We start from the raw sequence: 23,606 nt of genomic DNA, 5'->3' as shown, positions 1-23,606 counted from the left end.
TATGGGATATTTAGCCCAAAGCACCTCCTGGTGACCGTTACGGGGTTCAGCTGGGAGGGGGGCAGCCCTTACTTGCTGGGGTCCCTCTTGTCTTGGAGGGCGCTGAGCCCCAGCCCCCCCCGGGCCACTTACACCCCCGCGGGGCCCAACTCCTCCCCGGGGGGGTTCTCAAGGGGGTCCCCAAAACCCCCTCTGGCCTCCCGTGGGCGCTTCCCTCCCGATGCTATGGGGGCTATCCCGGGGGCGGGGGGGGGGTTCCCTTTCCCCGGGGGGGGGGGGGGGGCTCCGGGCGGAGCCGGGCCGGGGGCGGGCCGGGGGGCGGGTGGGGCGGCGCTGCCCCTCCCGGTGCGGCGGGGCCGGCGGCGGCAGCGCAGCGGGGCCGGGGCCGCTCACAGCGGCGGCGGAGCGGGGCCATGAAGGTGAAGAAGAGCGGCGGGACCGGGGCCGGGGCGGCGGCGGCGGCGGCGGCGGCGCGCACCGAGGAGGAGCTGGGCCGCAAGGCGCTCATCGGGCCCGACGACGTGCTGGGGCTGCAGCGGGTCACCAGCGGTACGGGGGGGCACCGGGGGGATTTTGGGGGGATGGGGGGGGGGGGGGGGAACCGGGGTGCGCGGGGAGGCGGTGGCCCTAATAAAGGGGGGAGAAGGGGATGGGGAGTTGGGGTGCGGTGCTGCAGGGGGTGGGGGATGCGGCACCCCCCCTCCCCCCCCCCCCCCCCGTTGCCCACCAGGGATGCTCAGGTCAGGGAGCAGCCGCCCTGTAGTCCCCTGCCCCGTAGGGATGCTCATATTGGGGAGCAGCCCCCCTTGAAGCCCCCTGCCCTCCAGGGATGCTCAGGTCGGGGAGCAGCCCCTCTGCATCTCCCCCGTCCTGCAGGGATGCTCAGGTCAGGGAGCAGCCCCCCTGCCCTGTAGGGATGCTCATGTTGGGGAGCAGCTCCTCTGCCCCCCAGGGATGCTCGGGTCGGGGAGCAGCCCCCCTGCAGCTTCCTACCCCGCAGGGATGCTCAGGTTGGGGATGCAGCCCCCTGCATCTCCCCCCTGCCCCACAGGGATACTCATGTTGGGGAGCAACCCCCCTGCAGCCCTCCTGCCCCTCAGGGATGTTCAGGTTAGGGAGCAGCCCCCCACTGTTGGGGGTGGGAGGTCAGGGCTGAGATGCTCCCTGTCATCCCCTTCCTGCTGCTGTACCCCTTCATGCGGGGCTGGGCCAAGCTGAACCCCCCAGCCCGTGCCCCCTGCAGTGGTGTGTGGGCCACAGATCCAGCGAGGATGGGGGCTCCTTTGCCGCAGACCCATCCTGCAGCCTTCCCCAGTGGTTTCCCCTTCTCTGGTGTAGCGCCGCTGGTCCTCAGAGCATCCTGGGGGCAGCCTGCAGTTGGAGGGTTTGTTGTGCTTGGCTGCACAGCTCGGCTGGGACCAGGTGGTCGCTCACGTTGGATCTGCTGGGATTGCAGCACCACAGGTCGGGAGAAGGCTTGTGCTTCAGGCCAGCCCGGCTGTAGCTCTGCCAGACTGTCCTACTGCCCCCCAGGCCCTATTGCATCTCCTGGGTCACCTCTCTGGGTTGTCTCCCTGCGGGCAGTGTGCTGAGCAAAAGGGGAAGAGGAGGGGGCTGGTAGGGAGCTGGGGGTGACCTGGGTGGCCGGCCGTGCTCCCTTTTGCCTTGGAGCCCTCTGTGATGTGGCATCGGAGCAGGATTCGTGTCGCAGGCTAGTGCTGCTCTGCGTGACAAGCCCTGGAGAGAAAGGATGTGGTCGTGCGTGCAGGCAGCCCCGCAGGCCTGTGTGGTGAGCAGCACGGTGGGGTGAGCGGCAGGAAGGGAGGAAAGCCCTGCGGGGGCTCAGCGCTGCCCCTGGGGAAGGGGTCAGGGAGGCTCCTGGGAAGAGGGGCTGCTGATCTGGGGGGGTCCTTGGGTCCAGCTGAGATGCTCTGGTGGGCTGCAGTGGCGTGATTCGGGCCCAGAAATCCTGCTGCCTGTAGCAGAAGGAGCCGTGCAGCAGGCACTGAAGCGTGCTGCCAGCGTTCTCGGAGGAGCAGCAGTTGGATGGTGAAGCCAGCGACGGCTGCGTTAAGTGCTTCATGTGCCTGCTTTACTGTAGCCTGCGTGCCCCTGCGTTCGGTGGTGTTGTCTGGAGGGGCTGCGGACACACGTCCAAACCTCGCCCTGGCTCCCAGGGCGTGCAGACCCCACGTGGCGTCACTGTGGCCAGCGTGGCTGGCGCGGGGCTGGTTTCCTGCCTCTTCCAGCCTCAGGAGCACAGGAAGGACAGAGGAAACGCGTGGAAATGCCTCGCTGCCCTCCTGTTAGGAGGCTTGCTGGTGTGAGGGTAACGCAGGGGGTGCAGAGGGGTCCTGAAAAACAAGGACCAGGCACCACAATGAGCCCTGGCTAATGCCTTCCCAGGGGAGTGCTTGCCTGTCCTGCTGGGCACGTGGCAGCTCTCAGATGCTCTCCATACCTGAAGTCCTCAGTGCACGTTTAGGGATGCAGGTGTACAATACATCCATGTAGAGTGGATCTCATTGCCTGTTGATACTTTGCAGCACCCTTTCTCAAGGTGTTTCCCACCTGGTGGCTTTAACGCAGAGAGCAAAGGCACAACAAGTATTTTTATACTCCTTAACACGTAATGCTTATTTGGGGCATTCTGTGGCCTTTACTCATTTCTACGGGTCACAGCAAGCTCGTAAAAAGACTGGAATTTTTGGCAACGTGAAACCATTCCAGGCTTGTGCTCCAAGCAGAGGGTGTTGCAGGGAGGAGGAAGGACCAGGCTGTGGGAGAGAAGTTCATGGCTACCCCAGCCTGTCCCTTGTGAAGTTGGGGCAGAAACGATGTTTTTGGTGCACTTCTGTGATCCCAAAGTACATGTGTGCAGGGCTGTGGCCAAGTTCACACTTTAGTGTACAGTTAAAGGCCTCTTGAAATCCCCCTGCCAGGTCCCTGTATATTTTTATCCCTGCCTGCCTCTGACAGGCAAACTTTTCTCCCCATTTGCCATGGGTTAGCACCTCACAGAAACCATACAGGACAGGACCAAAGACGCGTGCTGGACCTGTCTGGGGTGTGTGTCTGTCCTCGCTGAGTGTCCAGCACTGGAGGAGGAGAAGGATCGTGTAGCAGGGGATGCCGAAATGATTTTACTTCCTGAGAGCCTCCTTCTAGCTCCTCATTCTCACCTCCCTCTCTTCCTCTTCAACTTTTGGCTTAAGCACTGTCATAAACCCAGATTCAACTCCTTCCTCATTCTTTCTGCTTGCAGCTCAGTGTATACAGCCTTGGTGCCTGGGGTTAGGACAATATTTAGGGTGTGCCTTGTGCCTGGCTTGAATTTGAAAGGAGGATATGAACTGGGGGATATGGGGAATGCTCCTCAGACCAGGAGAAAGACCAGCTACTAGTCTCTCCTCTCTGAGTTTTAATATGTGGAGAATAAGTGAAGCTTGTAAGGAGTATCTGGTATCCTGACCTTGGTCACGTACGTCTTTTAAAGGGTATTAATAGCAGTGAAAGGCTTTGAGATGCATTAAGGGGACCATCAGAGAATGGTGAATGGAGAGGTACATGGTTACAATTTCTCTTTCTTGTTCTTTTTTTTTTTTTTTTTAATTTTTCTTCAGACCTCTTCTTAATTAATTCCTTTCCTTTGAAAACCTCAGTGCTTGCGCCACCAAGTAATCCAGACTCGTGGCCACGGTCCCCTGCATTTCAGCAGCCCTGGTTCTGATGCCCAAAGTCACGGTGCCCTGGCCAATTTGAAGTTGAAGCAGAAGTCGGTGGTGGGATGAGAATTGCAACAGTGATGTCCTGGTACCCTGGATATCCCTCAAAGTTCCATATGGGGTGTGTGATCCAGTTAGGTGAGGGACCACACAGGGTGGCTGGTGGTGGTAGCAGGGCACTGTGCTTGCTCCAGGAGGCCCCTTCCAGCCCTGTGCATTTGGGGCACGCTGATCCTGCAGGAGCTCTTTTGGAGCCAGGGTTTGCTGTCCTGTGCTTGCTCTGCCTGCTGTGGAGCTCCTCGATATGCTCCTTTCTGGTATGCTGGGGAGATCTGCTTGCCCCTCCATCCCAGAAGAGTGGGGTCTCTGAACCCAATTTGCTGCTTGTGGTTGCCGCACGCTCGCCAGGCAGCGTGCAGGCAGGCTGCTAGCCATGCTCTGGTATTTGGGTGGGGGGAAAGTCCTTGCTTCTGCATCAGGAAGCATAGCTGGGCTTTCCCTTTCTGATAGGTGCAGCTGACGAGTGACTAAATGTTAAATGTCTTGGGCTGGGAAGCTGGAGAAGCAGGATGTGGCTCTGTGGCAGAGTGCACTCGCTGCTAAACCAGAGAAACCCCTTCTGTAACTAGCCAGAAAAGCCAGCTGGGCTCTGCTCTTAATGTGTTCCTAATAAGCTTAAAGGGGGAGTTGTGCAAACTGTCCTGCATATGCTGTGTCCTTTCAATGTTAAACTCTCCAGCTCCAGATCACTTCTGGGCACTAGAAAGCCTGACGGATCTGGGGTGCTGCCCCAGACTATCTGGGTCTTTTGGTTGGACTGGATCTGGTGCCACTCCAGCTAGATTAGGTGTCAGGCAAACAAACCATTTCCTTTGCAATTAGCAGGATTTGTTACTTGCTCACACAACTGTGCTCGCAAAGAGGAAAACCTTGTGACGTGATTAACTTGGGATTAGCAAAAGGAGCAGGGCAGAGCTCACTTCAAATTGCGATTAATTACCGTAGCAGCCAGAGGATCAGAGGAGCCCGCTTGCAGTTATTGGGATGTTGGTGTCTGTGAATGCCACGTTCTGCTTTGTGGGGCCAGCTGAGAAGCTGGGGCCTGGTGTCCCTTGTCCTTGGTGTCCCTTGTCCCTGGTGTCTTTGACCACGCTGAATCTTGCAGCTTTGCTGGGTCACGCCGTGCTACTCCCACATTAGCTGCAGGGCAAAGCTAATTCCAGCAGAGCTTTAATTTCTTTCTCTGTCTTTGGGGTTGGAGCCGTTGGTGGTCAGCAGGAAGATGATATTACTGCCTTTGCAATATCAGCCCCTTTTGCCAGCATGTGATAGCACCAGCTGTCAGATAAGTAACAAAAGGCAAGAGGTTGCCCTGTGTATAATAGTCTCAGGCACCTGTACAGTTTGCCTCTAATAATATAAAGCTGATCTTATAAGCTTTATATTTTAAGCTTTACTCTAAGGCTTATTTTATTTTAGAAAACCAAAGGGTTAAATAATTGATTACATACTTGGAAACAATTACAAAACAAAACCTAAGTATAAGGAACACACACTTAATCATTTCTGAAACTAATCTCTTCCTTGAGCTGTCATTTAGGATTTCTCTGAGACTTTTCTCAGCAGCTTTAGCTAAAGGCCAACTTGGCAGAGGGCTGCCTGAATGGGCAGGGCAGGCCCTTGGTGGGTGACTTTCCTACCCGATTTGCTGTAGCGTTAACAGGAAGCTGATGTGTGCAAATCAATCTTCAAAGCCGCTCCTGGACTATGGCTTTCCTTTCCTTCCCCAATTAATTGAGGAAATTTATTGTACGAGGAGCTGTGATTAGCTGGGGGTGTTTGTGAGGAGGTTAATGAATCACCGTTCTGACTTGTCCGGGGCTGTGATGTGTAAAAGTGTTTTGATATGCTGATTTCTTGTAGCAGAGTGGCATCCCAGGGCTATGTCAAGCTGCTGTCACCGTGGCTTCTTTCCCAGGCAACACAACATACGTCGAGAACCTTTTCAAGGCTTTGTGACAACTCACATCCTAAAGTGTTGTGTAGATGAAGGGTTCTGTTAGCAGTCTCGCGCTACAATATGGCCTGCTACATTTCCAAGGGGGGCACACATGGCATGTGTGTAGCGCAGGGTGCCGAGCTGGCAGCCGAGTGGGTTTCTCCTTCTGCCAGTGTTGCTGGTTGGGGCCATCCCTGGTGGAAATGGCAAAGATAACTAAATAAATAGATAAAGGGAAAGCTGTGGTGTGGGCTGGGGGAGTCAGCCTGGGGCTCTGTGCAGGGCCTGATTGCTTTGGCTTAGCCCTGTGTAAGACCAACGCGAGCTGATTTTGTTAATGGTCTCCGCTTGTTAATGTTCTCTGCATTATTTCGGACTTTGTGTATGGTCAGCATAAACGAGGGGGCAAGAAGCAGTGTCTGGAGGCCTTAGGGATGAGGAAAAGGGCAGCTCCTACCTTCCTTAACAAGGCCTGGAGGGCTGTGGTCAAATTAATTGTGAGAAGGTGAGGTCTGGAAAGCTCCAGCAACAAATAAAGGGGGAAAAAAGCAGGCTGCCATAAAAAAGCAGAGCCTGGGAGGCCTGTCGAGCTGTGCTGCAGGACTCGGTGTGTAGTTTGGGAAGGCACGCTGCCGTGTGGGTGCACCTTACGGGTAACGAGGACCATCACAAACGCCCCGGCTCAGACCCTGCTTGGATTCACTCCATGCTTAATGCACAAATGTGTCACTGCAGAAAAGCTCCTGTGGGAATCCTCCTAGTACAAGAGCTTCTTTCTCCGGGCATTCACAGCAGGCTAATTACTGAGCTAGGCAGGAGGGCTGCAGGTGCCTCCCTCCCTGATTACCCCCGGCCTTTGCTCGTCCAAAAGCCGTGACTTCAGAAACGGAGTGGGGAGATCGCTCTCCCCTCGTGGCCTGTCCTCTCAGCAGCTTCCCCAGAGCAGCAGGGTGCTGGAAGGCAGCTCCCCTGGGGAGCAAAGGGTCCGATCTCAGTGCTAAATGTGCAGCAGGGTGATGAGCTCCGTGGCCAGGCAGTTGTGGGGAGCTCTGCCATGCTCCGGTGCCACATGCTGCTTCAGGATCTTGGCTTGCTTGTCTGCCGTCCTCTTTACAGGACTTGAAATGCTGAGGCAAAGGGCAGGGGAGATGGTTTAGTGTTTTCGTTAATTGAACTGTGGTTGTCTGAGCAGACATATCAGTACTGGCTGAAACTTGCCCTGCCTTCCCCTTGAGGTCTCGTACTCAGTCCTGCGTCAACGCTCTGCGTCTTGACTGGTTTTGTGCTATTTTTGCTCGCTTCCTCCTGAGGCTCTCCAATCTGATAATCTCCTAATCTCCAGCTCCTAGCAACTCATCTGCAGTTGTCTTTGCTTTATACCTGGCTTACATCTTGGGAGCAGTCTTCAAAATAGCTTCTGACCTTGTTGCCTAATGCATGTTAAGAAACAGGCCTGCGTGGCAACAGGAGCCTTCTCATCCCCTAAATTCTTGTTATTGCCTGTGCTGGGGAGAGGTGTTCCTATTACAACTCACTGCCATTGCATCTATTTCTTGTACGACATCTTCCTGATTTGCATTCTTCACTACCATAGTTTGAGTTCTTCCCTACCCCTGCTACACTCCGCTCACCTCTCTGGGCGATTAAAGCTTAAAATAGGAGCTGCCCAATCTGAGCTTGGATGCTCTGATGAGCAGCACAGAAATATCTCTGATGTCTGTTGGAGAGGACACGTGCTTTCCCCTGGTTGCAGAGAAGGAGAAGAGATCTTGAAAGGAGCATGATGAGCAGTGCTAACCCTCTCACTCCCATGATCTTCTCCTCTTCAGAAAATGTGCCTGGGTGAGGTGGTTGCAAAGGACACCTGAAGTTTTAGCACTGACTTTTAGCTTTCTCTGATGAGGATTAAACACCTAATCTCTTCCACGGGATAACTGAAGTAACAGGGAGAGGGCAGGAGGAGAAAGTGCCTTCATTAGCTTTCCTCTTCTGGGGATAGGCATTGTATGATTTCTCACCTTTGTGTTCTTTTGTAACATCGGCTTGTTAAAATGTATGTCTGGAAATAAGAATGAGGGTTCACACTGTACCACTGCTCGCAAAAGAACAGGCAGTACCTGCTGCTATTGTCTAGGCTGTGTTGTTGGTTTTCTTTTGCAATCTTAGTTGTTTTTGGGAGGGGAGGAAGGTTTCCCAGGTCAGAACTGGCTCTTCGCTGGGTTAGGACAGTGGAGGTACCACCTCAGAACTGTAAACAGGGAACGAGCATCCATGGAGTCTCATAACAAAGCTAGAGATCTCTTGATGAATGCCATGCTACAAATTTTTGTTTGTTCGGTTGTTTTTTTAAAGCACTTTTTTTATACAAATGGAATCGGAGAATTCATACAGAAATCCATTGTGTCTGGCTCAGGAAGCCCACCACCTCTGCTGCTTCCTGAGACTGCCGCAGTGTTGCTAGTTGTGCTTCCAGCCTCTTCAAAACCATGGTAGGTCTTAAGATAGAAAATGTAAGAGTAGGGACTTGCAGATTTTGGGGCATGATACAGAGATTATGGGGAAAAAAAAGCCAAAGAGACATGAGCAGGAATAGTGATGAGTGAGAAGTAAATGCTAGTGTACTAGGCTTGGCCAATTTGCAAGAGCTTGCTCTGTGCTTTGAGCACAAGTTGGTGAGCTTCTTCCAGGAGGATTTTGGATTTGGAGATCTGGGATATACCAATTCTCTGTGCTTTAGGAAGGAGTAGGAAATGCTCCTCTTTTGTGATTTGTTTTTGCACTATTTACTATGGGTATGCCTCAGAACAAAAGACAATCTGCTGGGTTTTCTAAGATGATGCTGATATGTCCATTCCTTCATTCCCTGTTCAGAGGGTGCGTTCCATCAGTGGTGAATTAGCTGAGTACTGAGGGCTTGTGCAGGGAGACACCGTGATTATTTGGCTCCTGATGGGGAAACAACACAGCCTGCTTTGGGGGAAGCAGAAGAAATAAGAAAATATTCTGTCCTGAGCGACCAAAACTACCTTTCTTGTAATGATCCACTTCATTTAATGGAGGTTTGAGCAGCCTTATGTCTCACTGAAGCAGACGTGGATGCTGCCTCCATTCCCCAAACTGTGCTTACTGGGACTTAGGATAATGAAAGCAGATGATGCATTTAAGTGCGTCATGGAAGTGTGGGCAACTGGGCCCTGCAGTAATTTAAAAATAAGTGTGTGTGAGATGAGATTAGCAAATTTGACAGTGCTCAGCTAAGCAGAAGTTTCTGCCAATTCCAAGCACAACCCTCGCGGTAAGACCTACCAGTGTGCCACGGGCTTCTACTATGTTTGGGAAGAACATGGCTACAGATTTTTTTTTTTTTAAATACAGACTAAGAGGAATATACACTTTTTTTTTTTTTTTAAAAAAAAAAAAGCACTTGATTGCAGTGCTTTCCCTCTATGGTAGCTAATCCTCCCAAACGTCACCCGGTTAGATACTGGCATGATGATTAAAATAAATAAAGGGTTTCAAATACTTTCCGTGCAAAAAGAGTTGGGGAAAAAAATAGTGCAGGGGTGCCAACGTCAGGAGCAGGAGCGCGATGGGGATTCTGCTTGGGGTTTATTCCTCTTCCGGGGGCTCGGCTTTGCTCTCCTCTCCTGCGGATGAGTCGGGGCCAGTTGCTGTAGCAACACTGCTGCCAAGGAGGGGGATAAAGCTGTTGCCATGGTGCTGGATGGGAAGGAATCCTGCAGAAGGAAAACACTTAATTATTAACTTGCAGACAAACGCAGCTTCAGGCTTGCCTTCGTGCTCTAGGGAAGGTGTCCCGGGCTCCCAGGCGACCGCGGGCCCGTCCTACAGCCCCTTGCCTTGATGGAGAGCAGCTGGCCGAGCGTGGCCATGGGCCGTGGGAGGCGAAGTCGGGGCTGCAGGAAGCTGGGCCCGCTTGGGCAGCTGCTTGGAGGTGGGAAGGTGTAGGATGGGCTAAGAATTTGGGCTCGCTGTTGTCTTAGATCCTAAAATTACCGTGTAACCGCATGACATCTGCATGAGGACTGCTCAACTTTAGGGCTTGGGGCAAGGGGTTGATATACATTTCTGGCCCCTCGCCCTGGGTAGAGTTAAGAGAAGGACAGAAAAGACAACGTTACGCACTTCGTAGGCTATTTCATCTAACAGTAGGCGTTTGTTTTCTTGTGGCAGTGGAAAGATTGAGCGTTCATCTTATTCTTCCTGCTAGCGCAGGTACCGGTGTTAGATTTAATTTGTGCCATGTTGACAGGAAAAGGGAATCCTCCCTGCCAAATGCCAGAGATGCTTCAAACACAGTTCTGTCTTAAAGCCTGTTTCCTTTGAGCATTCACCATCTGGTGGTGATGGTGGAGAGTAGTAAAATCGTCCAGAGAGTAGGTTTAATACTTGTGTTCATCGTCCCAATGAGTGCTTAGACAGTCCTCCAAGTTAAGAAGATTTGCAAAGAATAAAAGGCTTCCAGGAAGGTAAAGGTGCTAGATGTGCAATTCACGTTGAGCCGTGGCTAGGAGCAATCTTTCGTAATGCTGACTGTGGCTGTCTTTGTCTTTCACTGCAGAGGGGCCTGATTTCTTTAATTACAGATTCCAGCATGAGAGCTTGTTGTCTCGTAGCTGCAGTGTGTGGCATTTGGGATGTTCTTTCGCTGCAGCAGAGCAAGCTTTTATTTGCTCCGCATCTATAGGATGTGAACCATAACCCCAAGCCATAATGCAGGTACCTGATTCGTGGCACTTGTGCTGACGTAGGAGTTGTAATAGACAGGTGTGATCTCTACAGTGTGACTTGGGTTTGTATATTCAATGAATAAGCCCCAGGTGGATGAATATATTTAGAAATAGGAAAAGCAAACTGAAGTAAGTCATTAACTCAGACTAACAACTGGAATTAGTATCTTAGAATTAGAATGTTAAAGTATTACCTCTACCTTAAAACTTCTAAAGCAAGTCTTCTAGAACATGCAGATGCATTGTCATTCAACAGCCCTCTTGGCTTTTATACACACATTTGTTTAGATTTGCCAGGACAAATGATTGGAGCTGCTTTCAATCTGTGCTTATCAGCAATGTGAAAAGTAATCAGGAGGCACCAGCACTCTTTCCACAGAGGGGAGACTGATATCCAGGCCAGAAGGCTGCTTCAAGGCACAGCAGGGCTGACGCTTGGAACGATGACTTTCTACCAAAGACACCGACACTGGTGGAAGCAGTGAAAGGGGCTGGTCCCAGACCAGTTCCTAGTACTGGGAAAGGCTTCAACGCCATTTCTAGTGCTGAGGAAAAAGTCCTTGCATGGGACAAGCATGGGTGGAGAGAAGAGGCTGTGCTTTGTCTGCAGAGGGCTGGAGATAGCAGAGATGGCACAAGGGAGGAGGACAATTCCTGTTCCAGCTAAGTGCAGTCGGCTTAGTGCCCACAAAGCTGCTTAGCGCTTGCATTTTGCCAGAGGGCAGCTTTTAAAAGAGGCAAAGCCTCTTACACTGAGAAGGCAAGGATTTGGTGGAGGTGCTGACTATTCTCAATACCCTGAGGAGAAATGGAACCAGGGGATGCTGGCACAAAGTTGGAAAAAAGCGATGACCTTTCAGCACTGGGGCAGAGAGGCCTTTTTCGCATTCTGTCCAAGCAGGGCAGTGTGAGCACTCAGTACTGGGACTGTCTTTGTAGACATCAAGCTTTCACTTTAATTTGCTTTCCTCTGCAGATTATTTGTGCACTCCAGAGGAAAATGTTTACAAGATAGACTTCACCAGGTTCAAAATCCGGGACATGGAATCTGGCACAGTGTTGTTTGAAATCACCAAACCAGCAGCATCAGGTGAGTGCACACACAAAATACTGTTTTCATGAACACAAACACATGCTCATGCCTGCTTCCTTTTGCCATGCCCTTTACTCAATGTGTGTCCCAAAAATAGGAGACACTTTAACCTACAAGAGGGATTGAGTCCCAGCTTGCAGCAGAAATCCTATTCAGGTATTCCTTTGTACTAATAGTGAACAGAAGTCATTGCTACTGTATTCTTGTGATTGCCATCTGTGGTGAGAAAGGACAGATGGATATTGTAAATAGAAGCAAAGAAGGAGGAGGTCAGCACGTGTTAGTTTGCTGGCTGTTCATCAGCTAGAGTCCTCCTGTACATAGCTTAGCTGTTAGCCTAATGGGTTTTGGTCAGGAGTCGTGAAAATGGTATTTCCAAAAGGGACAAACTTTATATCAGATGTGCAAACTGAAAATTAGACAAACTGAAAATTTGCCTCCTACTCTCGCCTCTGTTAATTTGTTAGGTGTTACTTGTAAGCATCACAGTGTTACTGTTACCAGTGATAAAGCAAAACACCAATGCAACTGTTCTTTTCGTGACCACACTCTGTTTTATATCTTCCTCATTTCCCTGCATGTGAGAGGAAGTTTTCTGTAGCTTAGCGATATCAAACCAGGTATGCTAAGGTGAAATGGCTTGTTCAGAGTCACACTGCAATCCTGAGTCAGAGGTAGGAGCAGTAAGTCCCTTCAGAAGATGTGTATTGAACCAAAGGGGCATCTTGCAAACACTCCCTCTGAGTAACCAGCAGTGGACGGCTTAGAGAGGATAGGAGGATGGTAAGCACATTGTCCAGCATTCTCAGAATAGTTTCCTGGCCTATATTAATGTATAATCGCAGGAGTTCCTTTGGAGCAGATGAAGTCATCATATTTAATAGCCTTCAATATTTTTATTTTTATTTTTTTGAATCTATGTAGCAATTTCTTGAACCAATTTACCATCTACAGTGACCTATGGCAAGGAATCTCCCTGCGTAACCACATGATATGGCTAAAACTGTCTACTTTTGCTTTGGATCTATTACATGCTAGCTTCATTTAGTGTCCTATAATTATTTCGCTAGAAGAGACAGTGAGCAGTTAAGTTTTAAAGCTCCCAATTTATATACTCTTTCAAAAACCAGAGTTTCACCTCCCTTTCAATGTCAGTGAGTGAAACCTAAGAGGAACTTAAGATAAGAGTTTGGTTTGTTTGTTGCTTGTCGTCTGGTTCTCGCTCTCTCTTTTTTTTTTTTTTTTAAATTAATTAATTATTTTTTTAAAGGAAATACCTTTAAGGAAATTGTCTTGATAACAATTTAAAGTTTATTCTTTACAAAGTTGCCCCCCCATACCATACTGACTCTGAAATGCTTGTGTGAATCTCATTGTGACTGTCATTTTATGAACTTGGATAACAAATCCGTTAAAGAATTGAGTGTAATGAGATCACTTAAGTGGCTATTATTAACAACAAGGAAAATAAGAATTAGAACCTCTAATGCATAGGACATAGTCCTTTAGTTTGGTGAGGAACCCTGAAGCTTTGATCTGCGAACCTTTTTGCTCATAATGCACGTCTTCTTAGTTAAAATAAACAACCATTTACTGCTTGTGCAGACCCTGTAAAAAGAGCTCTTTGTTGATTCAGTGTTCTGCCAGAAAGGAGCTTTAGGTATGTTTTGTCCAGAAGAATTGATTTCTGGCACTGCCAAATCAAAGGAAATGGTGCGGTCTGGGGTACATAAGGAGAGCAAAACTGCCACTGAAGCTGAGATCAGTGCTTATTGAGGAATAAATCACCTAACGAGGAATATACCACCTATTTTTCACAGCGGTAATATTAGAAAGAATGTTCTCCCTCTCTATTAGAAAGAATGTTGTGCTCTGCGTGAATATAGGCATAAATTTGCAAACCCTGTCAGTGAGCAGAAGAGCCTGGGAAAGGCCTCTCTGATGCAGAATGTCCCCTGGGTTTTTCACTGTGCTTCATCGTATCACGCAGACTCCAAAAAGACACGGAGAGGTTCTCTGTGGAGGAGAGGAAAGTTAATGTGGTATTTTCACTGGATTTCTGTTTCTCAGACGACAGTGATGGAGCTTTGCTTTGCGCTTTTCCAGAACGTGAACACAATGACAAGAAGGACATTGACCCAAACGCAGGCCGGTTTGTACGCTATCAGTTTACCCCAGCTTTTCTTAGACTTCGGCAAGTGGGAGCCACGTAAGTAATTACTCCTGTCCTACTTTTTCTAGTACAGAGAACAACTGGAATCTTATAAAAAGTGGCCGTTGCTTGTTGATCCTGTCAGGAAGCTGAGTTAATAGGGATCTTTTGTTATTATGATCTCCAAACATATTTAATGTGTGCTTTGCTTTCTCCATTCCTTCAGCTTGTTTATATACCTCAGGAATAGGCATGGGGTCAAGGAGATTAATGCTAAAAGAGGCAATATGATGGACAGACTATCTAGATGTTCCAACTCATTTGCACCAGAATAATTTTTGACATGTCTAGTAGTACGCATGCATCCACCAATAAACCACACCAAAATGTGACACCTAAAGGATCTTTCTGTAAAGCATCAGGCCAAAGTTATTGCTCCTGTAATACAGGTGAAAGGCTGTATCTTTTCTTTAGTAAAAGTTAGGAGTAATTTATCTGTAGTTGTATAGTGTGCATGGGGAGATGCAAGTTTTGGTTGTATTTCCTTTTCTGGCCCCCCAAAGTAGTAGTGGGGGGGTTCTTTGTCTTTACTGGAGATTTTAGGAGGATATGGGTCATTATACGGCAGGTTCTTTTGTTATCTTTGTTTTTCTTTACATTCACTTAAGTTTAAATTAGATCTAGTTAAGAGCTTTATGCCCATTGCTATTATGGCATTAAGTCCATAATACTATAATTGAGTATCAGTTACAGTTTCCAGTACGAACCTACTTTTTCAGGTATTTAAAATCACATTGGATTGCAGTTTGATAGATCCCATCAGCAGCAAATGTGTATTTCACAAGAGTTGATGTACCATAGCTTTGCTTAAAAAAAAGTATTTCCAAGAGCTAAATTAAAATTCAGCATTTGGTTATGATAAAAAAAGAATTACAATTTGCTGACAGAGTGTTTATAGCAAAGTTGCACATAACCACTTCCTCCTAATTTTAAAGAAGTACACCGTTTAGATTTTGTCTCGGAAGAAAAAATAAAATTACGTACCATTTAGCACCTTTTTGACCGCTATTCTGTTAAAATGGTAAATACACAACTTTTGATTTGTGCTAAACTGCTAACAATGTATTCCTGGTTTAGTCATAATTAGTGTATCATATATAATTAATACTACCTTTCTCTCAGAGGTCATGCTTCCTAGTAAGATAAACTTGAATTTGGAGCTGATTGAAACTTCTTCCCTTTTACTATTTAAAAAGCAGAAAAGGATGAAAGACAGTTTATCAGTATATCTGTTGTTTTTTTTTACTGCCTATCAGAAGAATTAAAGTAACTTAATAGCAATGTAACTTGAATGCAATGCAATAAGGAACTTCTAGTGAGTGATCTAGTGAAGTACCCAGCATATTCAGAGGGACCTCTTCTTCACTGAAGATGATTTTAGGATTGTAAAATTTTCTTGTTTCCTTTCTTTTTATTTATTTCTTAGTAAAAAGAATTAAGATAGAGTATAAGCCTTGATTTTTAATGCTGTGTTTTGTCATTGTGAACTTTTTAAGAAAAGGAGGAAAAGATCCTTTGATTAGTACCACTGCTTTTTAGTTTTGGCTTTTCTTAAAAGAGCTCTATTCTATATTTCAGGAATGGTTGAAAGTCTCGCTTAAGAAAGAAAGCTCATTTCACTCTTATCCTTCTTTTTCAGGGTGGAATTCACAGTAGGGGACAAACCCATCAATAACTTTCGCATGATTGAGAGGCACTACTTCCGGGATCAGTTGCTTAAGAGTTTTGATTTTGAATTTGGGTTCTGCATTCCCAGCAGTAAAAATACTTGTGAGCACATCTATGAATTCCCACAGCTCTCCGAGGATCTCAGTAAGCTCTTTTCAATTACTGTGAGGTTAATCTCAGGTGTTTTGAAGAAGCACTTTCTTACAGTCTATAAAAAGTGGCTATGGCAGAATACTTACAAGTACCTCCCAGACAAAGATTTTCTTATATATATATTTTCTTAATTTTTAAATTTATTTATTTTCTCCCCTTCATAGAAGGGAAGCTTCAGTTTCTGGGATAATTGTATTTGTATAAAAAATAACTAAAAACTAGGACTAAAAAGATGGCCAGTAAACAGGTAACTTAAGTGTTGTGTTCTATTTTAATATTTGATGTGCTACATTGATTGAGAAGTTTTATTTTTAAAATGAACATAACTTTTATTTTCTCTCCTCTCTCCCAAGACAAACAGGCATGAATACTAAATCTGAGTGACCTTATATTCTTTATAGCCCCGATAATGTATGTCAGTACTCATATTACAGTCTGTGGAAAATGCAGTGGTATACTGCTGTCTCACCACAAGAAATTTCTTTTGAACTGTTTTGAGGATAGGTAGAACACTTATACTTTGTATGGTGCCTTAACATGTTTGGATTGTGTTTGAGTTCCTTAGAACTTTAAACAAAGGGTTTGGTTAGTTTTTGTTTTTTGTTGTTGTTTTTATTTATTTATTTTTTACTTGAGTGTTTGCTGCTATCTGAGTAATGCTATTAAACATAACTGAGACGCAGTCTCCAAGAAACCCAGTGCAGACTATTTGCCTCAGTGTAATACAGTTAATTTTCTTTTTCCCTGCAGTTCGAGAGATGATCCTTCATCCATATGAGACACAGTCGGACAGTTTCTACTTCGTAGATAACAAGCTGGTGATGCACAACAAGGCGGATTATTCGTACAGTGGAGGACCTTGAGCGCAGGATGGGCAGCCAACCTGTGCTGGCCTTCGCTTTCCTTTTGAAGTCGTCAGGGACACCAACACCTTCAGTTCAGTTGCCTACAATGTCAACTGGACAAGAATCCACAAACCAAGGACTCTGCCACAGTAGGAGTTTCATGACTAAATTTGCCAGTCTAATCTCTTTTGATCTTTGAAGCAGACCCAGTTCTTCAGAACCCTAAGCAGTTCTACAATGCTAAATGATCTTTGGATACCACTTCCCTAAGTTCTTTAGGTGTCTGCTTTGAAAATGGCCTTGTGGGACCTGGGGGATTTTGCCCTAATTGTGTGGATTTGTGTTCTTGCCCTCAAGCATTTTTAGGACGTGATTGCTTTCTCAAAGAATGCAATCTGAGAAACCACGTGAGTGGATGGATGCAAATGCAGAGTTTTGTTTATTTCTTTCTCTTTGTGAATGCTTCAAAAGCATGGTCAATGTAACTTGTACACCCAGTCGAAAACCTTACAAAATCAAGTTTCATCCTTAGATTATTTCTCTAAATAAGCGTCTCATCCTTTTGTTTTGTTCCTTCTATGATTTTTTTTTTAATCTTGGAAATAATGAAACTTGCAGTGAAGACCAGTATTTCAATGACAGCTGTTTTTAATCAGGCACTGTCCATTTGCATTTCAGATGAAAGCAAAATAGTGTTGAGTGTATACAAACCCTCATAAGCATTCTCCATTAATTTCATTTTTTGCAAACTGAATCCAGAATAATCTGAAAAAAATGAAGGATTTTAGTTGTGCTTTAACACTTTTACATAGCTAACATTCATCCTATTCATTCTATATGTTATACGTGCCTGTTTTCTTTCACCTCTGCTCATACTAAAACAAGGGCTTCAGCAATGCTTGCTAGAGCAACACTTTTATTTGTCTAGGGCAGTCAGAAGGTGTGGACTATCCAATTTTTCATTTGTGTCTGAAGAATGTTATAAGGGTGTTTTTCCCTTTGTTAAAAATGTTTTGCATTGGATATTAATACAACCGAAACAGTAAGTCTAACAATGTAGCCTTAAAGCTACAGCAAAAATATAGCAAAAGCTCTATCTTCAGACTCCATAAGAAGTCTAATAACAATCTTGCACAAGTTTCTCAGGATATACTTCTTAGAAAGATATTAGTGCAGTGAAGTAGGAACATCAAAAGAGTAAACTAGTGCATGCAAAACAAAACCTGAGAGGGCTGTGTGGAGTAAAAAGCTTCCATCGTTTATTTTTGCCTAAGTAGCCTGTTGTCATGAAACCCTTACTCTAAAGATGAGTTCAGTGATACTTAAAAAGGAAAAAAAAAAAGGCAGTTGCAGATTGTAGATATTTCTATAAATACTTGATGTCTCCATGTCTATTTCTGTGAGTTTAAGTGGAACGTTGTATGTTAGCCTCAGATATGTGTGACTGTAATAATTTTTATAAAATAGCATTTCCAGTTGTGATTAACATCTTTCTAGTCACAGTCCAAGTCAAACAGGAGAACTACAAATGGTTTCAAATGTAGCCATCTGTCTAAGAACAGGGAGATTTTGTACTATTATTGGAGTTGTGATCACTATCAAATGTGTTAGCATTTGTATCTGTTTTGGCTTTCTTTAATTCCGAAGGAGGATTCAATTTTCTAAAGAAATACAGTGAGTTTAGATTACAGTACAAGTTTTTTTTTTTTTTTTTAAGATTGAAAGTATGTAGAGTTCACTGATTTTACACGGTATCTTGCAGTAATTATTATCACAATGAGACTTGTATTTATTGCTATTTTTTGTCTCTGATGTATAAAACCATAAAATTTACCCTACAGCTGACTTATCAGTTTGAGGATTGCAAAGAATTTCCTTATTATTTGTATTAGGCTTTGAGCTACTGATCGCTAAGTTTTATAGCACAAAAATTACAAAAGGTGAAAATAGTTTCAAAAGTCTAGGTCCTCCCCACCTTTTTTTTTCCATCAAGGCTGTTAAACTGCCTTTATATTCAATGATGCTTTGCAAATTTGAATATTGATTAATTTTGTTCCAACTCTTGAATGAGCATATGTACTGACTTGAAGACAGATTGAGTGTTTCTGAGTGGCACCTCCTATACAGGTTTTTTTTGTTTGTTTGTTTTTATCTTTAAACTCTTACCTGCTGTTTGTAACAATCACTTCTGTGCGCAAGGCTTTTAAGAGACTTTTAGCAATGGTGCTCGGCCAGAATTACCAGTCTTACATTTCCAACAGCTATATCATGTCAGTATATTTCTGTGAGAGCAGTTGTTGTACTTTGGTGTAGACTCTTGTCAGTCTTGGGTTATCATACTCAGTATCCTCTCTGTATATGAATATTGTAGCAAATCATTGTTTGCTGCACTGAAATAGTCATGTTCTGCTCATTTTTTTATGCTACCTCCTTTAAAGACTTTAGAAGTCAAAAACAAAGGTAATTTGATAAAAATGTTACTGAAATCAACTAAAACATACTCCTATGAAAAAAGACCCTAAAGAAATTTACCTTGTTCCCAGCAGTACACTATGTGGTTGAATGGACTTTCTCAGATTCTGTGTTTTACAGTAGGTTTGAGGTTAAACATAAAGTGGGTGAACTATCCACTACTGATCTCCATCCTGAATTCTGTTCTGATAATACAGATTCCATGAGTTGTAATTTCAGGCTAATAGAAAGTTTAGTGTGAATCATATAGGAGATATTTTACGAAGTGAGTTTACTGTCGTCTATTATTAGGAATACTTTAAAACAGGAAAAAGTTAGGCATTTCCAGTAAAATTAATTTCAATCTGCTTTAACTTTTCAGGTTGAGGAATTTTATTTTTTTTTTCTTTTATTTTTTTTTAGAAGTCTCCACAATTTCCTACAAAAAAGTTTCTATTTTTAAGCCAAGGCAAATAAAACTTTCTGTGGGAAGTGTAATGAAGGTGGTTTTTGCTTCTCACTGCAACAGATATCAATGTTATTGCTTAGTTTCACTTGGAAACATGTTTGCATTTTTTTCAAAGTCATCTACATTCAAAATATTTACAAACATGGGGGAATCACTGACCAGGGGAGAGGTTCCATTCCTTTTCTACCTATTTATGCAGCAGTGTAACATACAGTGTCAACTCGGGACATTACATTTTTGCACATAAATAGCGCTACAATAATGTTTCTTTGAAAACTTTTGCAGTACAAATGCTGTTCTAATGCTGCGTCTGTCCTTGTTTTGCATTAAATCTATGTGCAAAATTTAATGTTAAAGACCATGCATTGTAAGGCACTGAACAATTTCAATTTGCATTCATCTGAAAGCGAGCTGGTTGCTCTCAGACAAATTGTAAAATGAAACCATGTTTTTCCCCTTAAATTGGCAGCTGATTCTTATTAAAAACCAGTTCAAAGTCAAATCTCAACAAAATCTTAACAGCATGGTCCAGAGAAGAATATATTAATCTTCCTGGCTAGTTACTACTTTTTATTTTAATATTAATCATTATTGGGTTTACTTTGGAAGCTCACCTACACAATCACTAAATATTGTCTTTGAAAAAAATATTTATTGTATTTTTTTCTCTGTTCTCATTTTAAAAAAAAATTTAATTAGCACTATAGGTCTAAACTATAGGTCTGTTCCAATGAACCAGTATGGAAAATTGGGATCTGGCTTTCTGAAAGCAAAAGAAAACATCAAAAAGCTAACCAAGATTATCTGCTAGTAATAACTAGTTGTTTTCTATCATAAGATGTTGATTGTATGTGTACTTTACATAATGAATTAATCTTGGAAAAAGAAGTAGGTGCTAATAGTAATTTTTATTTATTTATTTTTTTAAACAAGGAAATTATAACTCAACACATTCTTTCACTTTCTCAGTCTTAAATCCTTTACATTTCAGGTTTTGTAAAGAAAAGTAACAGTAAAATATTTGTGGTTAACTGCCACTGCTGAATGGTCTTACAATTCACAAACTTTAGGGGCAGAAATAGAACAATTTATTTTCAAGATTAAGACACCAAGGATAAGTATGGTTTAAATTTTTGAAGTTTTGTTCTCATTACAGTGACAAAAGCCAGAATTGTTACTGTGAATATATCCTTTGTATTGGTGACATTTATGAAATAACTGAATAATCCACTCTCCCTGACTCAGAGAGATTTCTCTTTTTCTTAAAGTCTCCTTTATTTCTCTTTCTGTAGAAAGCCTCTCAAGTTTTGAAAACAATGTGTTTACCAAAAAATGAAAGAGCAAATAGAACTGTATGCATTGTACAAATGTTAATGAGACAGGTTTACATGCATTCAATCTAGTGGTGAAAGATATCTTTTGGAAAAAAATGAGGGAGAGGGACAAGGACAGGAAAAATGTTAATTTCAGCTGATTGAACCCACGAGCTTTAAGGCCATGATAAGTGTAAACATTTTTTCTTTTGAGTTTTGAAATAGCTGGTAGCTTTTGTTAGCAGTTCTTTTAAATAAGCCTAGCACAAGCTCTATTTATACAAAAGCACTGTTTATACAAATGTTTCAATACCAATCAGATACTAAATCTCACTGACAGTTCATATCATTTTTTAAACATGGAAAAATATTTGAAGAGTGTGATACTCCAGGCCTCAAGTGCAGCTCAGTTATTTTCTAAATCACAGGACAGTCTGACTAAGCGGGTGAAATTGTGTGTTTGTGTCTGTTCACAAGACATAGTTAACTGCCTCCCTAGAATCACTGTGTTAATGCCTACTGTGATGTCTGCTTGTACCTTAATGCTACACTGAGAAAACCTGTTTGAATGTGACATTGACTTTTTTGCATAGAATCAGAATTGTCTGTATTAAAGTGTATTTATAAAAAAATATATTTTTTGTGGAAGGAAAGTAGGATTCTAGTTAATATACCATTGGGAAAATGTTAGAAACATTTTTACCAAGTTCATTTATAATTCTTTGTATCTTGTTAGTTACCTGATCTGTTTCCTATAAGAACATCCACTGTGGCCAGTTTAGTGGCAATGCAATGCACTGTCATGCAGAGAATCTGGTTTTCAGAAAACTGGGAGTCTTTTGTTTCCTTTTGGGACAGTAAGAAACTGAGTAGGTTGCCAGGAGAAAAAGGAACCTTGGCACCAATTCCACTTCTGTGGCTTTGGCTTCAGTAACTAGTCTGTTTGACTTGTTTGCAGATAGATAAGTAGGGAGAATAAAGATTGAGAATTCAGGGTGAGAAAATTAGATGCTACAATTTAGTCTTCCTGTAGGAGGAGAGAACTAAAACTACACAAGGACTGAATAAGAAGTACACTTGCTTATAATTATTTAACATTGGCAGCTTAGGCATAAATGTGCAGACTAGGGAATATGCTTGACTTTTTCCATTACCTCGGAAAAATGGTTAAAAACATGTCACCTTCATTAGCAAGTGTTTCTTCTCCTGTAACAAATTGCAAAATGTAAAAAATAAATAAATAAAACAAAACAAAAACTAAATAAATTATTGATCCTAGAAACGGGGGTTCTTGTTTATTTTATTTAACATTGCATATTTATTTTAGTACATTAAAAACATTTAAATATTTTTTTTATTTCTTCCCTCTATATTTTAACTCCAATTTTGTGCAAATTTATGTAACTAGATTCAACTTCTGTGATTGCAAACTAAACAATGCACGTGTAAAAACTCTTCAGTGGTTTGCATAGTTACATAAGTAAAACAATTAAAATGTTTGAAATGGGATTCAGCGTTCTGATTGGTGAGAGTATCTTGGGGCATAATTAAAATAAATTATTCTCAAAGTACGTTAAAAAAACTTAGGAGTACCACAGATCACAGTTTTGCACGAGGTTATGCTTTGTAAAAATCTGCCAGCTGCTCTATGGAGAATTGATTTTTGAAATTAATGTGGCACCTGCAATTCTCGTCTCTGCCATACCGAGTAAAACCACAACATCTGCTCAAACTGAAACAAATTGTATTGGGATAATTCAATCTTGATTTTTTTTGATGTTTTAGTCCTGTTTTTCTCAGCATGCCCGGGAATACCTCTGTATTTTTCTGTGAAGCAAAACAACTTACCTACTCCTAGAGGAAAAAGTATAATGTTTTTGTTTGAAAGTATCTGCTGTGATTTTGATTTGTTAGAATTACAGAGGACACCTTAATAACACAGTATCCAGCAGAACAATCATTTTGTACTGGAACTTGCAGAAGAAATTTATTAAGAGAAGGCTTTAACTTTTGGACTATTACTTGGAGCTGCATGAAATACCCGCACTGAATTCTGCAATTGGGTGATGACTTGAGCACAGGTTTGTAACATGACTATTGTTCAGCTATCACTCATCTGAAATCTGCGATGAAGACATAATCAAAAGTTTGACATCAGTTCTCTTACAGACTCTTCTAAATCAAATGATAGTTTCTGGTTTTGCCCGTACAGGCTCTCTGTGTTTAGACACTCTCTCCTGATTAAGCGTACTCTTGGAATTACCTGAACAACAGGAAGCATAAGGTCTGTTTTCTTAGAATTCTTGAAATGAGTAGATGCTGATTTCACCGAATACCTAAACAGCAGAGATAGCAAAATCAGTCCTAATAACTCTGAAGGCAGGTTAAACGGTCTCTGATGCTTTAGTATAATTTCCTGAACTGTTTAAAAAACTTCTGAGGCTGAAGAGAGCCATCAAAAAAAAATCAAGAAAAAGTTTCCCAGTGTTAAATGTCTACAGAAATAAATGTCTCAGTGTTCCTTAGAAAGCATTAACAATGCTTTTTCATCTTTTTTTCTTAGGTAGTATGTGTGTCTCATATTTTACGACTAAGTATGCCTAATTATTCCAGAGATGTTCTGTACCTCTCCTCAGATTTTTATTTCTTATGGTATTTGTCAGCTGCTTAGCTATTGTGGCACATCTTACATGTTCACACCATGGTTCTAATTCTTTTGTCATTATTCAAGGACATTCATCTTGCAGTGACCTGCATTCCCTTAACATTTCTTAACTGTAATAAGAATACTTCTCACTGATTTACTATTCCAAGTTTTCCAACATTTACCTTTAAGAAAAAAAAATATTTTGAAAGAAAATTTTAGAAAGGTCTACCATTGCATGCTAGGATAAACCAAAGGTATTTATTCTACCTATTTAAGTCCA

General features: G+C 43.5%; 1 protein-coding gene across 1 annotated transcript; it reads left to right on the top strand.

Annotated features, from left to right (window-relative positions):
* The first annotated feature begins 413 nt into the window (after window positions 1-413).
* UNC119 (unc-119 lipid binding chaperone) lies at window positions 414-21,954 on the top strand. Its single transcript, XM_040532996.1, has 5 exons — window positions 414-549; window positions 11,452-11,565; window positions 13,675-13,777; window positions 15,420-15,592; window positions 16,352-21,954. Exons 1-5 carry the CDS (start codon window positions 414-416, stop codon window positions 16,462-16,464), a joined length of 639 nt encoding a protein of 212 aa, XP_040388930.1. The 3' UTR covers window positions 16,465-21,954.
* Window positions 21,955-23,606: the final 1,652 nt, after the last annotated feature.

Source organism: Cygnus olor, chromosome 20 (assembly GCF_009769625.2).
Source record: "Cygnus olor isolate bCygOlo1 chromosome 20, bCygOlo1.pri.v2, whole genome shotgun sequence".
Lineage (NCBI taxonomy): Eukaryota > Metazoa > Chordata > Aves > Anseriformes > Anatidae > Cygnus > Cygnus olor.
This window is presented reverse-complemented; position numbering and strand designations above follow the sequence as displayed.